Consider the following 26,827-nt stretch of genomic DNA (forward strand, 5'->3'; position numbering starts at 1 on the left):
GCCGAGCAGTTGTTCACTTGTTCAACCAAGCCACCGCTTTTCGCGATGACCTGATTCTGAAGATGCACCTTTCAGATGATACAAGATGGACGCTTGAAACATTTTAGTGTCACTGAGAAATGGTCATGACCTTTCCTCCTTAGCTTAAATGGTTTGCCTGTATTTTAACTTATTACATTACATTACAAGCTTAAACCTCTGTGATATTATACACAGAGGTCGTAGAAGTTCAATCTAGGCCTTCAGCCCTTACACACAAGGATCAAATGCCATCTAGTGGTCAAAACGTTTACTGCTGCAAGATAAAAATATATATATTATATTATTTTATTTTATTACATTCATTCATTGTGTTTATCTTACACAAATATTATTAAGCAACTTATTTATACAATGTATTCACACACATATACATTTCAACACCTTAACCGAGTGTCATTGTGAGCATCCCTTCATTAATTACAAAACACATTTGTTCTGTAGAGAAAAGAAGGGGACCTGTACATTGTCCAGCATGATTGGGCCATATGCAGAATTTTGTTTGATTGCATTCAACAGACTCAAGGGAAAATTGGATGCGTTGATGTCAAAAGGGGCTGAACAATCGGCCTTGGTGATCATAATCCAGTCAATCGCAGATAAGGAACCTGACGTTAAATGAGGGGAATTACACTTCGATTGAAAACGAACATTTGAGCAATGTGGCTCTTCGACCAAATTTTCACGTGAATTAAATGCATTATGATTTACCACAATACGTTAGGTGCTTTCTTTTAGATAACTGAAGCGGACAAATTATTAATACCTAAAATGCAGACGACAGAATCTTAAACGTCTGACTCATTTAGCAGCTAATGAACCTGCAGTGGATGGAGCGCAAGAAAATTTGCACTCGGCAAAATACAGCACAAAAAAAAAAAAAAAAAAAAGCAGCATTCAGAAACAGTTTAACATTAGCAGGAATCACTCAAAGGTAGAGCTTCTAGTCAGATTAGCCCAGCTGTTTCTCTCAGGGCCGAATGAGACTGACAAAAGCAAAGCCGGTCGCGGTCGCGAGCATGACCACACTCATCTCCAACAGTCTCCGGCGCGTCTCTTTTTTCAGTCTCTCCTGCTGCTCCTGCATGCGCCGCTTCCTGTCTCTCATCTCCCTTTCTCTTTGGAGCTGCTCCCCGTAGTGACCCTGATAAAAGGCGTCAAAATCAAACTTGACCTTTTCGCCAGACTGGGTGAAGCGCCGTTCTCTGCGTTGATGCTGCTGCTGCTGCTGCTGCTCGGCACCCGATGACCTACTTGCGGCCTCCTTTGAGGACGGTCTGCCTGCGCTTTGAAGGTCTGACTGGCTCAGGAGGCCGCGGTCGTACTTCCTCCTCAGGGTGATGTTACCCAGGACTGTGTAAGCTTCGCTGATTTCAGAAAAGCGCTGTGTGGCTGTCTCGCTGCCCGGGTTCTTGTCAGGGTGGTAGATGAAGGACTGTTTGTAGTAGGCTGTCTTGATCTGGGCCTGCGTGGCGCTGGGGGACACCTTCAGGATGTCGTAATAAGCCGTCTTGCTCCTGTACATTGGGGGAACTTCTGTTGAGCTGTTGTCCCATCTCCAGCTGTAGCCTCTCGTCGCTGTGGTGATTCCAGGGTGCAGTTTAGGACACCAGAGTGTCAGGCGCCCTGGCCTCTCTGCCAGGATGAAGGTGACGGTGCTGAAGGCTTGGAGCTGCTGGTGGCACCTGACAGCGTCGGGATGTGGAGACCCTCCACCTCTGGTCCAGGCTGTCATTCTGCCACTAAGCAGCTTCTCGTGCAGCCTCACTGAGAGGAACACAGCTGTTTGATAAACCCGGAGCTCAGGTGCTGGACACGGCTCTAAAGTAGCAACAAACCGCCTCTCTCTACTGCCCTCTGCACTTTCACCTGCACCAGCTGGGGAAAGTTTGCTTGACTTGCGTCGTGTTGTCCTTCTCTTGGAGATTAGCTGACATTCCCGACCGGACTCCCCTTGTTGAGCCGTGACGTCATTGCGGCTACCGGGAATGAGAGGAGCGGGACTCACTCCGGGATGAGCCGGTACGCCACCGTGGCTGTGCCGGAGGGCGGCCAGGCGGTAAACAACACCGCCGGCCAGCCGCTGGCCGACCTCTGCCATTTTTACCCTGAATGGGAGCGGAGACAGAGCGGTGAGCGCGGCGGAAGAGAACGGCGACGTCCGGTGACGTTGCACACGCGTGAGCCAATTGGAGTCAGTGTTTACAGGATGTGCTTGCCGTGCTCGACCAATCATTTTGCAGAGGTCAGCTTTCAGTACCATAAACGTGCGTACAATTACAAACGCCATGTCCATGTTCAGTACTCCATACAAAAATACTGCCAACAAATTAAACAATAACAGAGAAAGTATAAGTACTTTAAATGCTTTAAATATTCCATGAAGTACAAGATAATAACTAATTTAAGAAACTGATCAGGATATTGGTCATGCGGTTTAGATTTACCACCTCGAACTCCCCAGATTTCACATTTTCTAAGACTTGACAAGAACATTACGGGAATAGACGGATGGATGGACATACAGAGCATTCGCCTGGAAATATAGCCGATGTTCCAAGGTGCACACTAGATGGCAGTATAACCATCTGTTGTGTGGAGCGTTGCTGTCTTTACACCAGACGAAGAAGCGGGTCTCGTGTCGCTTTGGAATGACGTCACTTCGTCTCACACGTTGTTGGTCGTCTGCACAACACAACACCGCCGGTCTATGAACGAGTTGTATTTCACAAAATAATCCCTGGTCCTCGGATACTGACGCACATTACAACTAGACATGTCTTCCAGCTGTCGGCGGCCTGAGCATTCAGCTCCTCCGGAAGTGGTTAGTGACAGTGTTTATTTACGCAGGCATGCTTCTATCTTAGGCTAACAGCTTTAGCCTGCCAGTGCGATGGATCCTGGCTCTTTAAAAACACTCCCTATTGATTTATGATGCTAACATTTTTATTCAAAGTAATGTATAAGCTAACTGATTTCCTCCATGAAAAAAAAAAAAAAAAAATAGAAAATTAGTGTCGCCTGGGTTAGTTTCTATTTTCCTCCTGTATTACCTGTAGTGTAATTTGCAAATTAACGTTAACTTTAAATTAAAGGACCAGTAAAGACAGATGCTTACTCAACTGAGAAACAGTTTTGTGTTCTTACATTTTGCACTCATTGCAGTTTTACAATGAAGCAGAGGCGAAGAAATACTCACAGAAGTAAGTCTTTACATTTAATATGAACGTTTGTTTTGCTCTTACCACAAATGCACCTTTTGTCTAAAACAAATGAATTTGATTTTGAATTGTGTCAAAATGTTTCCCCACAAATGTAGACATACAGAATAGACATCGGTGCCCAATGCTTTCATTTTTAATTAACCTTCATAGTCAGACTGGTATACAAGTGTTTTTGTTGGTGTTTCTTTAAACTAGTAATTGACAACCTTGTCCACCTTTTATCATGACCATTTAAAAGTAGTACCTGTTTAAATTTGAACTGTAGAGACAACTGCCTGTTGTGTGTAAAAATAAAAAAAATGTTTCTAACGTGATTGCTGGGACAACAGATAAATTGTACATGAAGGCTTAGAAGATAATTCCAGTCTGTAATGTAAATCAATAAGATTGGTTGAGAGGTTTAGCGTAATGTTAAAATCAAAAGTTTCAGGTGTGCCTTAGTATTTTAACTCTGATTTGAAAGAAATTAAATATCTATGTGGAGTCTGCCCCCTTTTAAATTTCACGATTTCTGTAGTTTGAACAGGTATCACAAGTTTAAATTGCTCTAAAAAATTAGGGTCTGTGTATTTTATTCCCTCGTAGTTCTCGAATGATTGAGATCCAGACCCAGATGTCAGAAAGAGCTGTAGAACTTTTAAACCTGCCAGAGGGACAGCCCTGCTTCTTGCTGGACGTCGGGTGAGTCGAGTTGTAGCTGGCTTCTATTGTGAGGTGTCTATTTTAGTTAAGGTGATTGTTAGCACTGGTTTAAAACTTTTGTTATTGTTGGATGTTTTACAAGATATCTAGAATTTTCAAATAGAATGCCGTATTGTTCAAACTTTTGCTACGTTGCTGATTTGCTTCCTTAGTCATACGTTTTGTTGTTTGTGGTCATCGTCTGTCAGGTGTGGCTCTGGTCTCAGTGGAGATTACCTGTCTGAGGAGGGACACTACTGGGTCGGGGTTGACATCAGCACTGCAATGCTCGGTTGGTTCAACAATGACACTTACATTAAAGCTTTAATTGGATGATATACCAATATAATACATATAGATAGATTATACAAACATGCTATTTAATGAATTACCTAGAGTGGTGGCCAAGTCTAAGGTTTTGTACTGAGAAATGCTGGAAGGGACTATCTTCATATTCTTGATGGATTTGTTGCTTGCTCCTCCTCCCTGTGCAGACGTCGCTCTGGAGAGAGATGTTGAGGGAGACCTTCTGGTCGGGGACATGGGACAGGGGCTGCCGTTTCGCCCGGGGGCTTTCGACGGCTGCATCAGGTTTGAAGGACAATATACAAAAAAAATCTAATTTTTTAGATTTTTATGTTTGTTTCTGACTTTGTATTTTATTTATCTCCTTAAAGCATCTCTGCCCTGCAGTGGCTCTGTAATGCAGACAAGAGGACACACAGTCCTCCCAATAGACTGTACACCTTCTTTAGTACTTTATACTCTTCTCTGGTGAGGCTTTTTGTGTCTTCATGACTTTTTCGTTCAACTAAAAAAAAAAAAAAAAGTTAAGATTTTAATGCCATCTTCTTTTTTCTTAATCCCCTAGTCAAGAGGCTCGCGAGCGGTTTTTCAGCTTTATCCTGAGAACTCAGAACAGGTGACACAACATAAGTCACATCATTAATTCGACTCTTTTTTTAAAAAAAAATACACTTTTAAAAGATTTTCTTTCTAATCGTTTGTCTTCTTCTCTCGCCCTGAAGCTTGAACTCATCACATCGCAGGCAATGCGAGCCGGCTTCAGTGGAGGAATGGTGGTGGACTACCCCAACAGCAGCAAGGCTAAAAAGTGAGCTGGGCTCTTATTTTGATGCAACCAGCTTCAGCTTTCCGCCATTGATTCATGTTAGAGATCCATGGCTGTCAGGGTTGTGGAGTTGCAACACACATTTTTCCTTTTTCACAGTAATGTTGAACTTTCAAACAACTTGTCATGTTTCCAGGTTCTTCCTGTGTCTGTTTGCCGGAGTGACTGGAGCCCTTCCCAAAGTAAAAACACTTTGAACAATGAATAAATTGACATCTTCATTTCATGAGTAGAGCTGCACTGACAATTGTATGTATGTCACTTTTTTTCCCCCCAGGGTTTAGGATCAGAAACTTCCGACAGAACTGTTCAAAACCAGGTCCAGTTTTCAGGACAAAGGTAAAAAAAAAAAAAAAGAGAAGTCAATTAAAGAAGAAACTGCCTGTGCAGTTGTAGTATGAGTAGTCACTAATGTCCAGTTAGCTATCAAATCAACCAAAATGTCAGGAACTTCCATTTCTTCCTTTTAAATGTATTTCTAAATGTGTTTAAGAATCACATTGTCACAAAACAATTAACTATCTAGCTAACTAAAGTAATTTGAAAGAAAAACATAGACATTGAGTAGTGACCCTCGTGTTTTCCCATCTCAGGCCATGTTTCCACAGGCGCACAGCCATACACGATTGCAATAATATTCATGGTCTTGGCCATGACTGATGTAGGTTCTGCCATACCTGCCTTGGTGAGGCCAAAAGACCAAAAGAACTCTCTAAAGGTTGTCGTGCTGTCTGATTTGAAGCTCTATCAGGCAGCTTTTCCGGCCTTTTACACTCATTTTCAAGAGTTTCAGATGTCGTTTACCAGAAGCTACAAAGTGAATTTCAAAAAATGCCCCAATCTGCATTTTGTCGTTTTTTGAAGATCCCGATTCAAGAACATGAGAGGGAAGTCGGTGAAGAAGGGACGAGACTGGATCATGGAGAAGAAGGAGAGGAGAAGACGACAGGGACGGTACGCATGCCGCTGAGAATCTGCAACTCTAAAATATTCCTCTTTGGAATGTTGTCATATGATATTTAAACTTTGACCGTTGACACGTTTTCCCTCCGCTGTGTGTTTGTTGGCCTGCAGGGAGGTCCGAGCTGACACAAAATACACGGGACGCCAGAGGAGACCTCATTTTTAGCTTCTCATGTTTGTGCTCACCTCTGCACCTTCAGCGTTTGGACCGGGATTCATTTACATCTCTATTTCAAGATTATGCAGATTAAAAAAAATCTTGATGTATTATTGAAATTTGGCTGTGTATTTATCATAGATTCCCCCATCTTTATACTTGCTGGTTGAAGGAAATCTGACTGTCTCTGGTGAACCAAACCACATCAGAAAGCGCTCAGAAAAGCAAAACCTTTGTCACAGAAATAAATGTTTTATTATGGAATGATTTATACACATTGATCCCTACAAAAACAACGATTGTATTATCTTTGAATACATGTAAATAAAAACATCGATTATAAATTGTCAGTTAATTCACTTTTCCGGTATATATTCTGAATATAATCGCAGACTTTCAGAAAAAAAAGAAGCAAAGGATGGACTTCGATCCTTTCTGTTGACCCGCTAGGGGGCGCTGTGGACTTCGGGACAACTTCAACTACCTGGGCGTTATCTCCGAACGCGCTCCATCGATTACTGAAAGTGAGGCGGTATATTTCAGCCCAGCGAAGCGGAGGGGTCGGAGGGGCGGCTTTCCACCGACACAAAGAGGAAGTTTGTGCCGTCACGGCGAGCTCGTTCCTCGGCGAAGACGCGGCGGCAAGGTGCGCACCGAGGAACCAAGTTGACGGTATGGAACGGGTTAACGGCGGAAGGCCTCGCCTCACCTTTAGTGCGCGTCACCCGGCTCTGTGAAGTGGTCCCACCATCCCGGTGTCTGGAGGAGAGGAGAAGGAGGAGGAGGACGAGGAGGGGGGGAATCAACACCTTCTTCCGCCACCAGACGCTCATCGCTTCCCGGTCGAGCCCGCTCCATCCTGCCGGTGTCCGCCCCGCCGCTCCATCAGCAACACCATCCCAGGAAAAAGAAAGAGGAAAGGGAGCGACTAAGACCAGGGATTTAAAAACAAATCAGAAGAAGGACGAGAAAGAAGTGATTTTCCGGAGCCATGAAGGACCGCATGCAAGAACTTCGACACGTAAGTTAGTGTTTGGTTCTTTTTCTGCCTCCCCTGGTGCCCACCTGTTCCGCCATCGGGGGGGTGGGGGGGGGGGCTGCTGGCTGCTCGTGTCTTTTATTCGCGCTCGGAGCTGCTGGAGCAACAGTTGGGACTCGCAGGCAGGTTGTGATCGAGGCTCCAGCGTAACGTTGGTTGGTTGTATGGTTTGAACAGCACATCGCTTCACAGCTTACCCTACCTACCTACCTACCTCACTCTCCGCATTCAAACAAGGACACCTGAAGTTAGGATGGCGGGGGGGGGGGGGGTCGGATATTTTCTCCATCGCTCATTTTATGGCTCTCTGTGACGCTTCCTCCTCCTTGTTTCTATCATCTCGTGAAGTTTCATCGTTATCCAGGAAATAACCAGCCTGTGTGTGTGTGTGTGTGTGTGTGTGTGTGTGTGTGTGTGTGTGTGTGTGTGTGTGTGTGTGTGTTTGATCGATCGGGCCAACTGCGGCCCTTGTGATAGAAATCACAAATTGGTCCCACTGCGCCCATTTCACCTGTGAAATGTCCGCCCCTGCGATCAGCCTCACTCACACAGGCGCTGCGCCTTCACGTTGAATTAAATCCAAATATATATTTATATATATATATTCAATTCAGGCCCCACAGTGGCTTGCTGACCAATGGGACTCTGGTCTCTCTTTTTTTTTTTTTTTGTCATACCTATCAAAAATCAATGTTGCATTCAATCAGATTATCTTTACATTCCACTTGAGAGTGTCCCTGTGATACACACAGAGCTGTTGAACTGTTTCTACTGCTTTAATTCTGTCTGATTCAGCTCTCTCTCCTCCCTCCCTCACTCTGTGTGTGTGTGCGTGCGCGTGTGTGTGGGCTGCTGAAGCTGAGGAGAGAGGGCAAACAATTTACAGCTCCTCAGATTTCACTGGAGATCCAGCAATGAATTGGCTTCAGCGCAGACAAACCAGCTGTGCCAACTGTGTGTTTAGTGTGTGTGTGTGTGTGTGTGTGTGTGTGTGTGTGTGTGTGTGTGTGTGTGTGTGTGTGTGTGAGGTACGGATGCAGACAAAAGAGGGCCACGAAACCTTTTCCTCTCCAGTTTTGCACCAAAAGTCTGCTGGTGGTTTTGAAGCGTTAATGAGAAACGGCCTCACAGCCGACGATTCTCCTGCTCTTTTATTATGTTTGATCGTATCTGTCATCTCCGCCGGGCCGCCCGGCTCCAGTCAAACCAATCTCAGACAAATCAGGAACGGATGAAATAAAGTACATTTCGCATCGCAGAGGAGCAGTAATTCCCCCCATCAGCGTCGTGGGGGCTTATTTTAGGTAACGCAGCCTGGTGAAGCTCATATAGATGTATCAGCGGATCCATGGAGTGTTTTTTTTTTTCTTTCTGTTTTTTTAGAAAATACAAACCACAGAATTGAATTAAACCTCTATTGGGCTGCAGACCTCTGAAGGCAAATAGACTTCGGCTGAGCCTTGGTTGTATTCTCAGTGTCAATTAGAGAGTCAAAGGCTTTCTAGAGTCTCTGATGTTTGCCTGATGAAACATCCCTTTTTTTTGTTGTTAAATCTAATTGTATTTGGTCACAGTCTGATTCCAGGGCCGTAAACGTCACATATACATTCATCTGAATTGTGACTTTTGTCAAATGTCATTGTGGTGACTGCTGAAGGGTCTGTTTGTTGTCATTCCAAACGTTGACATGCACAGTGTTGTACTCACTCACTCACTCACTCACCGTGCGGCCTATTTTATTTGCTTTGGTTGATATTGTAGCACATTTATGATGCAGCTCCAGTCAATGTCAATGAACTTCCCAGAAATTACTCCATCCTTGACCCTCTCTTGTGTATAGTCCTTTGTGGTGTCACAAAGGGCAAAAAAAGGGGGGGGGGGGAACCCCTCTGCAACAACAGCTCCAGCCAGGTGTTTCATTCAGATTTGTCCTTGTTTTTTGGTTGTTGTTTTTTTTTTTTTAGATGAATATTAGTGCGTTGCTGCTTGACTGGAGTCTAGGATGAATTAAAGTCCTGAAATCTGTCAGAGAGAAATCGTAATACGTGCAGTTAATCACACATAAAGCCGAGTATCTTGCTTTTCCTCCCATGCATCTTGAGAGCAGTGTTAGAGGAGAGCCGAGTTTTCCAGATTTCTGCAAGCACGCGGGCGCTTTTTGCAGAGTCACCCTGCGAGTTTACTCACCCATGTGCTTGTTTGTCATTTTTGGCAGGAAATTGCGTTTCGCTCATATGTGTGCGAGGGTTGCGCATTCTGCTTCGGCGCTGCCCATATGCACACGGAGCTTCTTTTATGAGCCGAACACCTGCCCACGGCTCGGTTGCCCATTAGCTCCACGCCTAAAGAAAAAAGAAAAAAAAGAAAACGACAGTTTTGCTAAGCGGACTGGTCACATGGCCTCTTCAATCCTCCTCCTCCTCCTCCTCCTCCCATCGCCACGGCCCATCGCTTCCAGTCGGCCCTCGTGGGGACATGGTGACAGATGGCGCAAGATAAGGAGCGTTTGTCAGCCGTCCTCCGGCTCTGAAGCCTGCAGGACGCGTGCCGGCGCTGGTTATTGCAGATTTCGGCGGTTATCAACCGCGTTTTTTTTTTTTTTTTTTTTTTGTGCTCGTTTGTTCCAACCGCTCGCCGTTTGATTAACCCCCACCCGCCCCCACCACCTTGTAATAATAAGACCCCTCTCCTGTCAAACCTCTTGCTCATATTAAGTTCTCCCATTATTGCTCTTTAATCGCCCCTATCAGCGGCCAATCACGTGACTTCCTGTTCTGTCCGCTTTTTTTCCCTCCCTGCCTGTGGCTGTGTGTGCAGCCTTGGTTGTCAGCATTTTGCGCCGGGTCGGGCACAGTTGGCGTTGGCGTTGGAGTGACACATTAACCATTAGGGTTGGATGTGGCGCGTCTGTGGCCTTCGGGGTTTTCTCTTTTTTTTAAATTCTATTAATCCCTCTTCCTCATCGCTGCTCACATCCGCGTCCGTCTTTTTTGCTCTCCCTGCTTCCGTCCTGTCCCTCGTCCTTGACCCGATCGTCGCCATCGACTCTCCGTCAGACGGGAGCGAGTGGGAAGCAACGAGAGCCGCTTTCATATCTGCCGAGCTAAACACCGCGGGTCGGAGGTCGTATTTGTTCTTCTTCAAAGCTTGGAGACTTTAAACAGTCACACGGGGCGGCGAAAATGTGCAGCCTTCCGCTGGTTCTCCGTAGACGAGACTTTTGCCACCACATTCAAAGTCGGGTGGCGAGCAGCAAGCGAGAGTCAGTAATCTATTATTAAGTAATCCACTATTGTCATTAAACTACTTTTTTAGGTAATTGAGTAATGTAACGGTATTACTGTGGCAAAACTTGTAATTGTATCAGAATTACTTTATCAAGTAACGATTCCATTTCTTTTCTGAAATATTTTGCAAGCTAAAAATGTCTTATTATCCACAAAATGTCTAAAATTTAGAAAAACAACCAAAAACAGCGATGTCGCAGATTGATGATGCAGACGTGCATGCAACGTCATTGACAACGCACCAAAACAAGCATGGCGACGGCCAAAGAAAAAACAGCGATTGCGTTTGATAGCTGGAAATACAAACATTATTTTGAGTTCATCTCGTATAAATCAAAGAATATTGTGGTTTGTTGTACATTATGTGCAGGAAACAAGACGTTCTCAACCGTTACTTTATGTTTTTTTTTCAACTAAAGTCATTAGTAATTGATTACTAATGAAACAAAGTTGTTGAAGAAGTAATTAGATTGCTTTTTAAAGGAGTAATCAGTCATCAGTAATTGGACTACTTTTATGGAGTAATCCCAACAACACATCAGCAGGTTAAATCAGAACGCAGATTTGCTCGCCGCGGCAGCAAAATGGCTTTCGAATGAAAAGCTGCTTGGACAGCGGTCACGAAGACGTCTCAACAGCACATTCAGGCTTCTTTTGTTTCTAGTCCATGGCAACGGCTACAGCGCTCACTCTGCAAACCTCACAGCTAGTCATCGTAGTGAAATTCCCATATTATGCAGAAGCATTAGCATTATTTGCATTGAGTCTGTCCCTGAACTTCCCCCAAAAAGCGAAAAGTCCATCGTTTTCTTATTTTTGCTCAACTCCACTTTTCTACAAATGGGTGCTAAAGTTTCTTAAATCAGCCCTTTGTGACATCACTAAGAGAGCTGCTACCTCATTGACCTCACCCCCTTCAGCAAGGCAGCTGTTCTTGAAACGGAGGGGCGAAGGCGAGCTACAATTATTAACACATTAGATTTAGTGATGCATTCTTGAAATAAACAATATATTATTTCCGTGATTGTGATCAGGTGCGCTCCCTGTCAGCAGATCTGTGGGTGGGCCTGTGGACGTCTACGGCCACCCACGGATCTGCCTCTGCTTTTTGCAAATGAGGCTGGCGAAGCTGCAAAGAATTTCATCTTCGCACGTGGGCGGCTAATAGTACTTTTTTGAATGTGCCGTATGCAGTGCAGCATAAAATGAGAAGTCACACTGAGGATGCAGGCTGTCTTCATATTCACAGGCGTCTGCTCATGAATTTGCGTCTCCGGCAGCCGTGGCATGAAACCCGTCTGTTTCCCTGCGTCATGTGACGTGTTTCGGGGCTAGGGGGGGCGCCCAGAGGAATCAGCACTGATTCCATCGGTATGGTGGTGCTCTTATTTTAGCCGTCTGGACCTGTGGGCATTGCAGAATATTTGCAGAAGCGAAATACAGGAGCGGGCGACATGGTGGCGCAGTGGTTAGCAGGAACAGGAATAAGCAGGTATTGAAAATGGATGGATGGAAATCCAGTAGCTAGATTTCAATAACGCTGTATGCGTATATAGTAACTGTTTTTATTTTGAAATCATGGAGGCGAAGGTATGACATAAATGGAGGGAGTTCCTCTAGAGACAGATATCTTAAATTACCGAGAGAGTAAGGAGTCTAATGCTAGTTTTGAATTGTCGGTATCACTTCTTTTGTGTTCATGCGTTGAAGGTTTAACATGGACTACTTTAAAATTAACGTGTTTGAAGTTTCTATATTTTGAACCGGGGTTAGAGAAAATCAAAGTCGTCATGTTGTCCAGCAATCTTCTTTGAGTTTTTGTTGAAAGATTACTTGGCTCTCCTCTCTGGGTAAAGAAGCAACCATGCTTGGCTAGTGTGACTCTACATATGGATCAAGCTACCAAATAACTCACCGACCGACGACTGTCTGACTGTCCACTACCACTCTAGAAATAGAGTATAATAGAATAGAATCTGTCTCGTTAAAAAAAAAGGATCAACAAGATCTTTATTGTGGATTTCCCTTTCTATGGTGGTCAGATGGAAGAACGGGTTACAATTCAATATTAAAAACGAAAAATCTACCTGAACCGTTCACTTTATCATTTGTTTGGTCATTTTTGCTAATGGATTTTTGCAATTTGGTAAATATCCTCTCAAACCAGTGCTTTTAGTAATATTTAGGACATGAAAAATGATCAATCACCTTCCTCCTATGACATCACCCCAGAGTGTGAGCCATGTCCAACCCTATGCATTTAAGTGACAGCCGTATTATACCTCTTACCTTGGTGACATTGCAAAGGAAAGACGGTGCACTGGTTATTTTCCCTGGCACGGCTCAGAATGAGTGTTGGGTATAGAGCCATTCAGTGTTGACCACATTAGTCTTGTCCCTGCCTGTGATCTGCCATTTGAGTTCAATAGAAGCTTTGTGACATTTTCTGTCTCCCACCTCTGACCGATCACACAAGTGCAGAGTGGACTTTTCTATTTCCTTGATTTTTAACAGCGTGTAATTTATCTATTCATAAAGCCATACTGAGTGATCAATTATATGCAAAAAAAAAAAAAAAAAAAAAGCCCAAATGGAAGTGAGCGTCCACCATCTGGTCTTAAAGGTCACTCATCTCATCTGAGCGTGTGCGGCACAGAGAGAGTTGGCAGCTGCTGATATTTGAATTCTCTCCTGAAATTGATTAGAACAGGTGTGGGGGAGGACTTTCCATTCTGGCCATTACAAGTCATCATTTCACATTCTTACCCGGCTGGCAGTTTGTAAATTTGTGTTTGGCCACATTTTAATGGCGCCGCTTTGATGATGACACCGTTAAAGGTCAGAAAGATGTGAGGGAGGCAGAGGACGCGGCGGGGATCAGAGACGGAACAAAGAGGAACGTGGATCAGAAGGAAGATAGAAAATCTGCCCTGAAATTAATTGGAACAGACCAGGAAGTTGAGAAAAGTTAAACCAATTAGAATGAGACATTTCTCTCCGGACCAGGTAATGCAAATCTGCAGATAAATTTTCACCGGCCTGGAATGATGTGAGTGAGAGGCTGTGTGGGCCAGCGGCTGCTGCAGGGCAGCAGGAAGAAGCAGTTGACGGAATGTTGTGTGGACAGAGTGACACAAAAGTTCTGCCATTTCCACTTGCAGCGCTTTCCGTCTTCTTTTCTGTCCAACGTTCTTCTTCTGCTTCTCTTAAACCAGGGATGGGCAAACTCTTTGACTGGTGGGACAGAAGGGGCCGGAGCAGGAGATGATGAATGGAGTGTTTTGGTGACCCACCTCATAGGAGAAAAAGAAAAAACCTTCAATATGCAGAAAACATGTGCTTTGATATCTGTTGAAAATGAGCAAAAGCATTACAACAACATACTGTATGTCTTTGAAGCCCCATGGTATTTAGCTCTTTATTGAAATGACTCTTAATGAAAAAATGGATAAAATACAGCTATTTTATGACTCGCTTACTATTAATATCATTTCTTCGAGTTCTGCGGGCCAGATTAAAAAGCTTACGGGCCGCATTGGGCCCCCGGGCCGTAATTTGCCCATGTACGCCTTAAACTATGCTTAGTATGCAGAGCTGGCTGGCTTCAAGGAAAGCCAACAGAAAGCCTGTGTGTGTGTGTGTGTGTGTGTGTGTGTGTGTGTGTGTGTGTGTGTGTGTGTGTGTGTGTGTGTGTGGGTGTATATATGTACATATATATATATATATATATAGTTTCTCTCTTTATTTTCTAATGTTGTCATTAAAACGTACTTGATTAATCTGCAGTGTTTGCCAAGACAGTGCTGGTAATGAATAATATACATTGAAAGAAGCTCTGTGTCATTTCCCTAATGACTCTCAACCAATGTCATTATATTTGCTCACGCAAAAGACACCAGGACTCGCGTCAACAGGGATCCAAGGTGCTTCTCATTTTCATAAAAGCCCAACCATAAGCAAACCTCTCCTCCTTATATAATATAAAACAACATTCGGCGTCCTTCAAGATGCCGGAATCAATGTCGGTCCCTTGAGCTTGAGTGATCCCTGTTTATTTTCCTTGAAATCTGTGTCTGTGCTGCCTGTTGAAATGTAATATCCGCATTTGTACCTCTGACCTTGGCCGGGCCCTAGTCAGATTAAGACAGCAGCCACCACTGCTGAGCTGGTTCCAGTCATGTATCCAACCAACGGAAACAAAGCAAAAGCAGCTGTTTCTTTAAAGTGACCCCACTGAAACTCATATTCAGATCCACGCCTAATGAAGTTGTATGCAGCCATTATACACGTGTGCAGCACACGGCCGTATTCAGCTCCCTCCTTGAGGTTCTACTGGGAAATATGACAATATGAATAATGAAAGTATATCACTGCTTTGAGTGGCAGCTCACCATGACGTCCCCTCGGCTAATTCCAGTCAGTGAACCTGTCAGCGCTAATTAAGGCGATTGTGCCTTTTAAATAGTTCCTCATGCAAATGCTGGACAGGTAATGTGCCTGGCGGTGTGTAGCTAAACGCTGCTAATGTGGCAGAACCCCCACCCCCCACCCCCCTTGCTACGCTGTCACAAAGATCACGCGCTTGTTAAAAATTTGTGGTTTATGCTAATGGCATATTGACCATAAACAGTGCAACTCTCCATTTCCTCACAATAACCCTTAATGATTCAATTTTTATTCAAAATGTTTTTGTTTTTGTTTTTTTGTCTACTGAGGACAGGAGCGGCTTCCCAAGTGTTGACTTCCAAGTGAGGCGCTCGTCTGTGTGTGTGTGTGTGTGTGTGTGTGTGTGTGTGTGTGTGTGTGTGATGTTCTCCAATTCCCCAAGTGAAACGACTGCATTCAAATTCACCTGTTGACCACTATAAAAGCGTTAAAAGAGGAAAAAGTATTCCAAATTTATGAACAGCATGTCACATGTTGCTCAATACATGCATTTAGAATGTTACTTTTTTTTTTTCCATTAAGAGTCATTGACTCACGGGAAATACAGAAAACGCTTTGGGGTCTAGAACATGTCCTACAGTTTTGGATCTTCACTGTATTGCGCTTTAGTTAAAGAATTTTTATGCACAGAACTAGCGGCATCATGGGCTATAACATGTAAATTTACAGCAAACTTTGACATTGTCCACAAAACAGTGAGGAGCCCATTACATCCCTGTTTTTCAGTGGCCTGATGCTGGTAACTTGATGGTTGTGTGCAGCGCTGACACACAACCACTTTAATAGTTTGATAAGTCAGTATCTTCTTCGCAAAGGAGGAGTCTGTTTCTGTGTTTAAAGAGCGTAGTCTTCAGTGTCGTCGTAAATCATCGTGGTTTTTGCTGTCCAGCCACAGAGGGACCACACCTAAACTAAAAGAAGAACTTCTAGGGGTGGGGGGAGATGGGGCGGTCCCATCATGCCTCTGTAACTCACATGATCTATCTGGCCAATCAGAATGATCCTGCAGAACGTCACTTACAGGAACCAGCTGAGACACAGCAGCACGTACGACGTTGTGACGTCATGCTGGGAATAAACTCTTTTCTGGTGATTTTCTGGCCTTTATCATGTTTTCTAATTGGCTAAAAGACCATGACTGAAAAATCTACAATAGAAAGATTTACTATTAGTCGAGTCTCAGGTCACAGTCGTCCTGTCAGCTGTTTCAAAGGCGTTTTTTTTTCTATGGGAAAATAGCTTTTTGGGCCCATGCCATTTTATGCTGTAATACCTCGAGTGGCCACTCGGAAAAATCGGCACCTAGCCATATTGCCAGTCCCGTATCCAGTTCTTATAATACATCCATGGTAACAACCACGGCAGTGGCACTCTGCCTGTTAGTTGCGACTTTTGCGACCTAGTAACTCATCAATACCCCCCCCCCCCCCACCCCCCCTGTGCTATTTGTGCACATCTGTGTCAAAAACAACCAAATTGTGGGAAACAATGATTTTTCTTTTTTTTTTTTTTTTATTTCACAAATCACAACACGATCACAGTGTGCCTGCGTCCTCTCACTGCGCCCACAGTTCTATTTTGACAGCTCTCGCTAATTGTCGCGCCACTCCGTCCTTATTATCCCCCTCTGACATCGGCGGCGGGCGATTTTCACCGCGGCCGATTCTCTCTCTCTTTCTCTCTCTCTCTTTCTCTCTCTCTCTCCCTCTCTCTCTTCCGTCTGGATGTCTGTTTCATCTCTGGCTGCCTTCCATCGCCGAGCCCATTTCCGGCCCGCCGCCGCTCGCACCGCGTGCGATGCAGACGACGCTGCCTTTTGTCTTTATGGAGTGACTCCCTGCTGGCACGGTGCCTGGAACAAGTCTCTAATCTAATAAACAGCGTAATAAGGCCACTGCTCCTGCCGGGGTGTTTCACCCCTGGAGGCAGAGTGCACTGAAGGGTTGTGGCCTAATGGGGAAGGTAGGAGGGGCAGCTGCTGCTCTGGACGTTAAGCCGGTGCTTGCAGGTTTGGGTCCACAGCTGGATCTCCTCCTTCTCCCAGCTCACCACTTTTTTCTCTTTTTTCTTTTCTTTTTTTTCTTTTTCTCCCCACCCAACCCCAAGCTCACCAATGTTTTCTCTTTTTTCTTTTCTCCTTTTTCTCCACCACTCAAGCCCCAGCTCACCAATGTTTTCTCTTTTTTCTTTTCTCCTTTTTCTCCACCACTCAAGCCCCAGCTCACCAATTTTGCCCTGTTTTTCTTTTCTTTCCTTTTCCCTTTTTTCTTTTTCCTCTCCCCCCAAGCTTACCACTTGAAACCAGGCCTCCTGTTTCTGCCGGAGACATGGCGAGTGTGTTTGTGCGGGGGCAGAACACACCTCTAGCCGTTTCAGAGGATCTGCCTCCTGTCCTCCTCCACTGCTGCTGCTGCTGCTGCTGCCACCTGATTCCGACAGTCCAACACTCCCTGAAATATACATCATCACTGTTGGATTAAAACCTCCTAAAGATCTGTGCTGCAGAATCTTTACATTTAAAATGTTCTATCATACCATCTTCTTTTTTCCCCAAATAAATTCTTTTCACATATTGGTCCGATACTTTTTTCCAAGCAGAAGTGTTGCTCACTGGAAGAATATCTCACCTCGGGTGAACTGCATTTGTCATCAATGGTCCTCTCTCTACCCTGCTGTCCTTCACGCATAACACTGCCAACCACATGTCGGGATTTTCACTGACAGATTTTTTCTTTTTTTTCGCTTCACCAAGTCAAAACCAGACATACAGCTGCAGTTTTCTGTCATTTAGTTGTAGCCCACACATAAATTGGGTTTTGTGTTTTGAATTTAAGGAACGGTTTGACTTCCTATATTTGGTGCGGCACCCAAACTAAAGTGTTGCGTAAATTTGTCAAGAAAGTTCAAAATATCAAAACATTTGCTATTCACCCTCACGTATACGCAACTCTCTGCTGACATTCTTCTAAGTCTCAATTCTAAGTCTCCATGTTGCTTGTCGGATTTTCTAAAAGACTCGGCAGTCCAGTTAGAAAAAGCTGAAACTTTAAAATCTTTTTTATTATTTATTATAAATGATTTTAAATCTTATGAATTGTAGTGTGTTGGGGATGATTTTGCACAAGCAGCTCCCTGACTCTTTCTGTGGTCGCCCTCCTGTCCTGGAGGCTACACTAGAATTTTTGGCTAAAAACATGGTGTTAATTGGACTATCACATTTTCCCAACACTTGGATGACACCACACAAGCCGTATGGGGACAAGTGATGTTTTACTTTTCTCGTTCCTCTTTTTTGTGTTTAGTACTGCAGTCAGAAGCTGCCATAACCGTCTATTTGGATCTATGACAGTATACATGTGCTAGAAAATTTCATACATCAAGAAAGAAATTGGTGAAATTAAAAAATAGAAAGAACTATCGGTTTCTAGTTTTAATCTCATTAATTTGTCAATGGCAGAAATATCTTTATGTTGAAAGGTGGCCCATCATCTTACTGTCATTAAGAAATACCTTTCTCGCCACAAGCCAGACTGGCTGCAGATTTTTGAACCTATTAGTTTGAAGATTGTTTTGCAGTGTAAAATGCATATTTCAGCAGTGATGTGTTGAGATAGTCTATTCAGCGGAAGGTGGGGCGTCTGAAAGACGTAAGAGTAACAGAATAATGAGGTTTCAGGGGAATGTGGGAGTCGTACCTATGTTCAGCGATGTTCACAGTTGGTTGAGCCAGCTGGAAATCAACAGTTTTCAGTTGGGACGTCACACCTAGTAAATCTGGCCGTGTCAAACTTTATTTGCTCAGCATATTTTCATGGGTGGAACAACGCAACGTGCTCATTGTAAACGATTATCGGAGCAATCAGCTGCCTGTGCAGCGAGTCGTACAGTTAATTGGAAAGGCGGTTGTGTGCTTTCTGCTCGGAGCGTCTTGTGTTTGAAATGTGAAATTGCTCCCTCGAATGTTTAAGATGCGCTTGTTAATTCGGAGCAAAAGCTGCGCAACAAGTCAAGGCTTCCTCTCCCTCGTTTGGCCGCTAATTTTATAATGTCTTTATTTAATCCCTCCGACTGCGGCTCTAATCACTGGTGTCATTAAGTGCCCCTTGTCTGTAATCAGTTGATGAGTGGAGAGGTTGGCTTGTGCGTTAACGCGGCTTCCCGTTAACCTTGGAGCACACTTGGCAATCACGGCCCGTGTTGCTGTTACAACATTTTCCGACGTCAGCCTTTTAATTTAATTGGAGCAAGCGAGCTCATTAGTCAATCATATTTCAGGTCTTGTCCTGACCCTGTGTGTGTGTGTGTGTGTGTGTCTGTGTGTGTGTGTGTTTCCAGGGGAAGGAGGCGACGGAGGAGGAGGATGAAGTGGCGGTGGGGATGGAGAAAGGCTTCATGGACGAGTTCTTCGAGCAGGTACGTCACGCTCGCCCTGCCTTCGCCTCGCTCCCTTTCACACCTGTTAGACTCACATTTTCAGAGTGGCCGGACCGTTGGTGTCACAGTAATCTTCCTCCTCCTCCACCAGTCAATACAAACTCGTGGATTTATTTCAGGCTTCCGCAATAAATCCCGTGTTGCCGTCGTGCACGATTAATTGACGCCGCCGCTGGCGTGGCGCCTGATCGTTGTGTATTTTATTTCATCTCAACTGCTCGACATCGATCCCGCCGCACAACGGCGCTCTTCCCGTCCGCCTCGGAGCAACAACATCGACATTATCGGTTTACTTTCCCTGCAGTCTCTCTCTCTTTTTCAACCCCCCCCACCCTCCCCCCTCCCGGCTTTGCCGTGCGTTAGGCTGCATCTATGCATGACTTTGGGAGTGTGTTTCCCTGTTTCCCGCTGCGCGCCTGAGCCGGCGAACACAAAGTGACCACAGTCGTCGCTCTCAGAGGGAGGCAGGCTGTATACATCACCCGCGGCAAAGCGGTTTTACTATATAGAATTGAATTATTCAGTTTTAAAGGCCGGTGAGAGGACCTGTGTCCTGTGCTGTATTTCACCGCTGTATATCGAGTGTGTGTGTGTGTGTGTATATATATAAAAGACGCTCTTTCATACATAGGATAAATCAAAAAAAAAAAAAGACACTCACTTCCTAAAAGCACATTTGCCTTTCAATTTAGCATAAAAGCACAGGGGCAATAACTTTGAAGTTGTCGGATCACCAATGCAAATTGTGCTACAAAGGCGGCTGGTATCCAGGGTGAAGCTGGGTGATGCCATTCAGTGGGCCACTGCACAATCAGCGGCCCGAAAAAAACCGACAGGAGACGGGAAATAATGTCAACAGAATGGGGCCGAGCCGTCGGTCAGCTCGGCTGCAGGTGTGCTGATATTTTCTCCGCCCTGATGGCGAAAGCGCAGACAATCGGCCGTAACGAGACGCGGCCCCGGCATCGCGGCGTCGTATCCAGGCAACAGGCGAAAACGCACAACCCTCGGACAATCACCGCAAAGTGAAAACCGCGCGGCGGTTCCCGGCGCCGCCGCCGGGTCGTTTTAATTTTCGCGTCGCGCGTATCTCCAATCGCACACGAGCGTCTACTGTTAATTGGCCCGGGCTGCTCCATTCTCTGCCTCTCCATTCAGCTCCGGCCCCCCCCTCCTCCCTCCTCCCTCCTCCTGCCGCTGTTTGTCGCTCGCCAACTTCAACTCTCTCCGCATTAGCATTTAGATTCTTCCTGTGCCGCGTGAGACAATGTAAATGTGGCCGTGTGCGCTGCGGACGAATTTCCAGCTTTGAATTGCGTCCCGTGCCACGTAACGGTAGGCAGGGATGCTGCGCAGATAACTGGAAATTGGCTCCCTGATCCTGACATAGTGATTCTAGAGGGAACAGGTGTCCTGAATGGACTGTTGGGCAGCTTTGGACTGTGACCCATCATCGTATGTGGGTGTTTTTTTTTGTTTTTTTTATGATATCATATTATTTCAGCCTTTTCTTAAAAAAAGAAAAATCCCTGTATCACTGGAACCCTGCGGACTGTCAACCCACGCCAAATGCAAAACCGTATCAAGACATTTTGACCGATTACAGCTTGCTGAAAGGCCTAGATGCTCCACAGCAGCAACAACAGTGCCATATTGCAGTAGTAGACTGTATTGTTAAGGAACAGACGTCTCGTGCCACTCACCCTATGTAGTACCAGAGTCTATGATGAGTGTAGAGTTATCCGGGTGCACCCACCAGTTGCTGTGACAAAGATTTAAAACGGTGCAATTTCGGTCTTGTCTGCCGTTTTTTCGTTGTCCAATCTGAAAAAAAGGGTCACACATAAACGTCAAACACAAAAGATAGTGTGAGACAGAAGGGCTGAGCAGAAAACATCAGTTTCCCACATACATAGTAATGTCAAAGTAGAGTTTTCGGTGATTCCTCACACTAGGCAAGGCGAGGCAGCTTTATTCATATAGCGCATTTCATACACAAGGTGCTTTACATGATTAAAAGTTCAACACAGTCTTCAAAGACAAAATGCAGAGGAAAAAAAGACAAATTAAAATGCACAAATAAAGCAGTAATAACAAATAGAAATAAAAAGATGATAATAAATTAAAATAAGATGAACAAAAAGCACTCAATTCTAAACTTAAGAGAAAAGAAGAGTCTTTAACCTGGATATAAACACGTTCACACTTGGGGCTGACTTCTCACTTCTGTTGGCAGCTTCTGTTAGCGTAACAGCTAAATGCTGCTTCACCATTTTTGGTGTGAACTCTGGGCTCCACTAACTGACCTGAGTCTACAGATCTCAGAGTCTTACTGGGTTTATATTCCATTAGCATTTCATTTATGTGTTCTGGATCTAAACCACTCAGTGACTTACTAGAAGGAGTTTTTCCCAAAAGCACTTCAGTGACCAGAAGGTGTTATAAAAAAAAACAACAATACCCGCCGTGGACATTGGGACATGACTAAACCCCAAATTGGGTTCAACCATCATGAAACTGCTGGCTCGCAGTTGGCTGACTGCAGCTCTTCTCTTTTTTTTCTTCAATAAAGGCCCAACAGCCCAGTCATTTCCTTACACGTTCTCGTCAGCAGGATGCAAAAAACAACAAGCACGTCTCTCCATCCAATTACTGGACAACATCCCTGCTCTGTGTTGGCAGTCGCTCCCTGACTGACTGCAGGCTTCCGTCAAACAGGCTTTTAATTCCTTCGCTACCACTGAAACCATTCGACCGCAGGTTTACACTTAAAGCAAACCGTTCCAACGTCATGTGACTGGTCAGTACATCAGTTCTTCTGTCAGACCCAGAGAGGGCCTTCGCTGCGTCAGCTCTGATCCTCTCTCTAGCGTTCCTCCAGAGTTTCCCAACTCAGATATTGACACTTGCTGTACCAGGCACAATCCTGCTTCGCTCGCAGAGCTTCTCTCTGATGCACAAACTGAGTGCAAAAGACTTTTGTTCCAGATGTACTGTAGTTGGAGGTGGAATCCCCTGAGGCCCCATCAGAACGGCGCAACATCAACAACTTCAACATCACACCTGAAACACTGCGGTTGTGCAAAGACATAGGCGTCAAATTCTGGCCCGCAGGCCAAGTTTGGTCTGTGAGGCAATGCAAAATCACTACTAGAGCTGGCCCGCCTCTATTATACATCCCTGAATGCTCTGCTGGTAGGCAGGACATTCATTGAAGTGTATTATTATTACTTTCATTTTGTTTATCATGTTATTTTTAAGTGTATTATTAGCCTGTGGAAAAAGGTTACAGTTGAAATTTCAATCAGAAGGCTGCAAATGAAAGAAGAGGGATACGCCTTTTATTTCCATTTTATTTAGTTTTTTTTTTGTTTGTTTTTTTATATGAAATTCCATTTTGCATGTGTGCAATCTGAAGTTATTTATTATGTAGAACTAAATTTTGCCTGTTCCCTATTCAGGTTGAATCAAAGCTTGTTTGGGTCTATATAGAAAGGTTCACTGTTCTATCTGGAGGAAGATATTTCTCAATAATTTGTCCAATTTTTACATTTTGGCCCCACTGGGTTTTTGAGTTTGACACCCCTGCTCTAAGAGACTCAAGGGAAGAGATCCGCCTTTAGTTTGGCCCTCTCAAGTTTGCCACTTCCTGTTCTGTTTACCTCTTGTCAGTATCTGACGGGGCCGTCTGTGTCCCAGATGTCCGAGCGTACAGAGAATCGCTTCAACTTTAACTTTGTTTTGGACTCGGAGAGTGGAAAAAAGAAGCTGAATGACACATGGAGATATGTGGACGGCAGACCAGCTCTGATTCTTGCGAGCGAGCCGTGCAGATAGCGAGCAGTAATTGGACTCTCACCCTGACTGGGTGTGTTAATTAAGCTTTCAGCGGTGAGCTGTGAGTGTGGAGAGAGAGGCAGCTGCAGCCCCGTGTCCTTCGCTAACACTGTGGAGATTAAATTAATACAATGTGTTTTCTGGCACGGCAGTGTTATGTTATATTTTTTTACTAAATATTTGTGTGTTGTGTGAAACCCTCCACAGGCTGGGATTGACAAGAATTGAGTCATTATCAGCGTCCTAATCAAGCAAAATGTAATTGATCCTTTCAGGTCAAAAGGCAATAACGTCACTGATGGCTCATTTGCAGGCTTTCCAGTCCCGAGATTAGAAACGTAAGAAAGTTTATTTAAAAAATATTTGTAAAAGAAAAAATTTCTAAATTTTCAAAGCAAATTTTTCTCATTGTTTTCACAACAGTGGCTAAACAAGACAGTTCTTGTCGACACAATGAGTATTGTTAACACATAATGCGGTGATATGTTTCAAAACAGTGTGTATTTGGTATTATAATGTGTTGAATTCAGCAAGAAAACATATTTCTTCTCAAAAAAGTGGCATTTTCCAGGTTGCCGTTTTTGCCATGGATAATTGACAGAGCAGGACAGATTTCTAATTTATACTTTCTGTCCAGGAAATATAAATCTGCTGTTTGTAAACTCAACCACGACAATTGACTTTGATATCATGAAGTCTGTGTTGAGTTATTTCTCGCTGAGATCTCTGCGCTTCGAGAAAAAAAAAAACTCGATTTGCCGCTTCACTTTCAACGTTGCATGAACTTGATTTGCCCTTGCAGTCCACTGTGTGTCATTTTTTCACACCTTTGATAGAAGCACTTGCAAGCTGATCACTGTGAAATGACCATGAAGTCTTACACGTTTCAACGGCGAGTGAAATGGGAACGAAGAAAGAAAGAAGTCGACTCATTTAGAAAATGAGCGACGAAAAGGGATCGGCCGGCCGCGTCTCGAAGTATCTGCCTCGCAATTATTGCCGCTCTTCTTTTTCTGTGTGGCGAAACCAACAAAGCCAGGCCCGGATCTCTCCGCCGCATGATGCAAGAATGAAGTGAGAAGAAGCAAGACAGACTCGCGGTTGCCTGCAGCCTTCCTGTCTTCCTCCTGATCTGATAAAAAATATCTTTAACGTTATCAAATTGAGACAGTAAATCCACAAAAAAAACACTTGTTCATCTAATTCTAATTGTTTTGGTTCGTGTCATGTGCATAAATTGGAATTAGGTGCACACGAGCGTGCGGTGCTCGGGATAAGTTGCTGCTGTCGGAAGTTCAGTCTTTATTTGTTTTTTCTTGAAATTGGTTTTTCTCCCACACCAATAAAATTTGCCTGATGTCTTATGAAGCCTGAGAGCCGCGTTGTGACTCACTAACACGATGTTTCCGGGAGAACTCGGAGTGATTTCATCTTCCGCTCACTTCCGATACCTCTGCCTCCTCCCCACCCCCGCCCGCGTTCCCACCTCACCCTTAGTCATAACCCTTACCATCTTCCCTTCACGTGTATCCGGCTTGGCTTTTCCTGCTCGCACCTCTTGCGCCGGCGGCTTTTCCGGAACCGCTTACGTTGCTATTAAAAACAAATCAAATCAGCATCTAATTGATGAGGTATTGGAGCGGTTGAATGACCCGGGCGGAGCAGGTGGAGAAGCTCAAAAGTGAGCAGATTGGAGGGCACGGCGTGCTGGGAGAGGTGAGAGGTGGATGGCAGGTAGAAATGCCGAGGTGGAGGAAGTGATGAGGAGGAGTGCAGGTGCAGAGGAGGAGAATTGGACATTTGGGTGACAGAGTGGGGCTGATGTGAAGTCGGCGACAGATGTGACCTGCTGTGATCAGCTGTTGCCTTAACCAGCTGCTGGTTGGAGACGAGTCAGTGAGGGGAGGAGGTGAGCGGCAGGCCCCCAGAGTCCAACATGGTGGCCCATTCATTACAATGGAGTTGCTCACCCAGCGCATACGCCGAAAAAAGTTTTTGACTTCCGCATTAATGGGCCCACAGAGCATGAGCAGTAGTGTCACTTCCCATCATGCCCCTGCAACTCACATGATCAGAACGATTCTGGGGAACGTCATTTCCAGACACGTGAGGATGAGCTGAAACAGAATGTACGACATCGTGATGCTCGGAATAAACTCTTTTCTGGTGATTTTCTGGCCTTTATCCTTTTTTTTAATGACTAAAAGAGCATAACTGAAAACTCCACAATAGAAAGAGTTGCTATGAGTCGTGTTTCAGGTCACAGTCTTCCTGTCACTTGTTTTAAATGCGTTTATTTTTGTATTGTGGCCTATGGGAAAATTGCTTTTTGGGCCCATGGGATTTTTTGCTGCAATACCTCGAGTGGCCACTGGGAAAAATTGGCGTGCCGCCATATTGCCAGTCCCGTATCCAGTTCTTATAATACATCCATGGTGAGTGGCCAGAACGCTACAACTAGATGTCGGTAACATGTTGATGATGCCGCGAGGTGCAGAGTTCAGAGAAGGATGTGAATGAAACCGACCTTCAGATTTTGCGTCTGTTAGTGTCTTCACCACCATGTCATTGTATTATAGGGTACAGTGTGCATGTTGTTGTTTTAGTTTGACATCTTGGTAGATTGAATAATACAGAGAAAGGTCTGGAATCACTTAACTCATATATAAAGTCATCTACAGAAACCAGTATGTTAAGCTTGGGTAGTGCATGTGCCATTTGTTTGTATTAGATGTTTGTTTTCAATCAATAATTTGGTGTCTCTGAGCTGTCAGCGAACTGACTGATGAGAAAATTGTGCTTTACTTTTTTTTCTCTTCTCTTCACAAAGTGTGTCATGCAAAATGCAGGTGCAGCAGGATGCTATAAACAAGTTGGTTTTTTTTGCTAGATCCTGTAAACACAGGGCTAGATATGCCTTTTGGTTTTTCTTATTGCACTTTAATGACGTTTAACGGATAATTAACTGCGGGAAGCGGCTCCAACTGTGTGGTAAAAACAAAGACCTATAAATGGGGAAGGAGACCTTATTTTGGCATCATGACACCGCAGCGCAACACGACCTGTTCCTGAAAGTGGGTTTGGTCCTGACCACAACTCCGCACGTCACTCATCAGATGGACTCGGCCTAATTGCCCTTCATCATTTTGTAATTCAGTGTTACGGCCTCGGCCAAATGGGATCATATCCCTCTAGCCTGGGTTTGAAAGCCTTCCAGGAAGTGCAGAGGCTGTTGAAGAAGCAGATTAAGGCCTTTATGCTTTTGTAATGAAATACTGAACGATCGGTTGTGGGTGTAGCGTTTGGTACCACGTTGTGAGGCCACACCACGCTTGTTCTTTCCCATTCTACTGTCTAGTTTAAGCGCAAAGCCTTAGTCACATTTTTCCAGTTGCGCTACAGTGAAGAGACTCTAATGTGCACAGTGTTCGTTGTGGACCGAAATATTGAAAATTATGAATGATATTTACATAGAGTGATATGCAAGACTCAAAAAATGGCTCCTCATTGCAAAACTTGTCTTAATTTCTTGTCGTGATTGTAGACAGGATAAGAAAATCATTTTAACAAAAACCTTATGCTACTGGA

At 44.5% G+C, this 26,827-nt stretch overlaps 3 protein-coding genes across 10 annotated transcripts in view; 2 read left to right on the forward strand and 1 right to left on the reverse strand.

Moving 5' to 3' along the window:
• Window positions 1–557: 557 nt before the first annotated feature.
• dnajc30b (DnaJ (Hsp40) homolog, subfamily C, member 30b) lies at window positions 558–2,183 on the reverse strand. The gene has a single exon (XM_076036195.1). It carries the CDS (start codon window positions 2,138–2,140, stop codon window positions 1,010–1,012), a length of 1,131 nt encoding a protein of 376 aa, XP_075892310.1. The 5' UTR covers window positions 2,141–2,183; the 3' UTR covers window positions 558–1,009.
• A 496-nt stretch (window positions 2,184–2,679) lies between these two features.
• bud23 (BUD23 rRNA methyltransferase and ribosome maturation factor) lies at window positions 2,680–6,546 on the forward strand. 2 transcript variants are annotated; one of them, XM_076036224.1, is made up of 12 exons: window positions 2,680–2,863; window positions 3,205–3,242; window positions 3,849–3,944; window positions 4,154–4,236; window positions 4,439–4,535; window positions 4,622–4,718; window positions 4,816–4,866; window positions 4,973–5,058; window positions 5,213–5,258; window positions 5,354–5,415; window positions 5,670–5,761; window positions 5,941–6,030. In XM_076036224.1, the coding sequence occupies exons 1-11, from the start codon at window positions 2,816–2,818 to the stop codon at window positions 5,734–5,736; spliced, it is 771 nt and encodes a 256-aa protein (XP_075892339.1). In that variant the 5' UTR covers window positions 2,680–2,815; the 3' UTR covers window positions 5,737–5,761; window positions 5,941–6,030. The 2 variants fall into 2 exon arrangements, with proteins under 2 accessions (XP_075892339.1, XP_075892338.1); XM_076036223.1 differs by lacking the exon at window positions 5,670–5,761 and adding an exon at window positions 6,151–6,546 and having other exon boundaries at window positions 2,684–2,863.
• A 123-nt stretch (window positions 6,547–6,669) lies between these two features.
• Window positions 6,670–26,827, forward strand: part of stx1a (syntaxin 1A (brain)) — a 50,776-nt gene continuing 30,618 nt past the window's right edge. For 6 of the 7 annotated variants that reach the window (XR_012928200.1, XR_012928199.1, XM_076036218.1 and 3 more), the window contains exons 1-2: window positions 6,672–7,217; window positions 19,304–19,381. Coding sequence is in view for 5 of the 7 variants with exons in the window: in XM_076036218.1 (XP_075892333.1) it covers window positions 7,188–7,217; window positions 19,304–19,381 (108 nt within the window). In the remaining 2 variants the exon portion in view is untranslated. Of the gene's footprint in view, window positions 7,218–19,303; window positions 19,382–26,827 lie in introns of all 7 variants that reach the window. The other variant, XM_076036216.1, reaches the window with a different exon arrangement.

The sequence above is a fragment of the Nelusetta ayraudi genome, unplaced genomic scaffold (assembly GCF_046127955.1).
Source record: "Nelusetta ayraudi isolate G7.1 ecotype Tasmania unplaced genomic scaffold, CSIRO-AGI_Nayr_v1 ptg000048l, whole genome shotgun sequence".
Taxonomy (NCBI): Eukaryota; Metazoa; Chordata; class Actinopteri; order Tetraodontiformes; family Monacanthidae; genus Nelusetta; species Nelusetta ayraudi.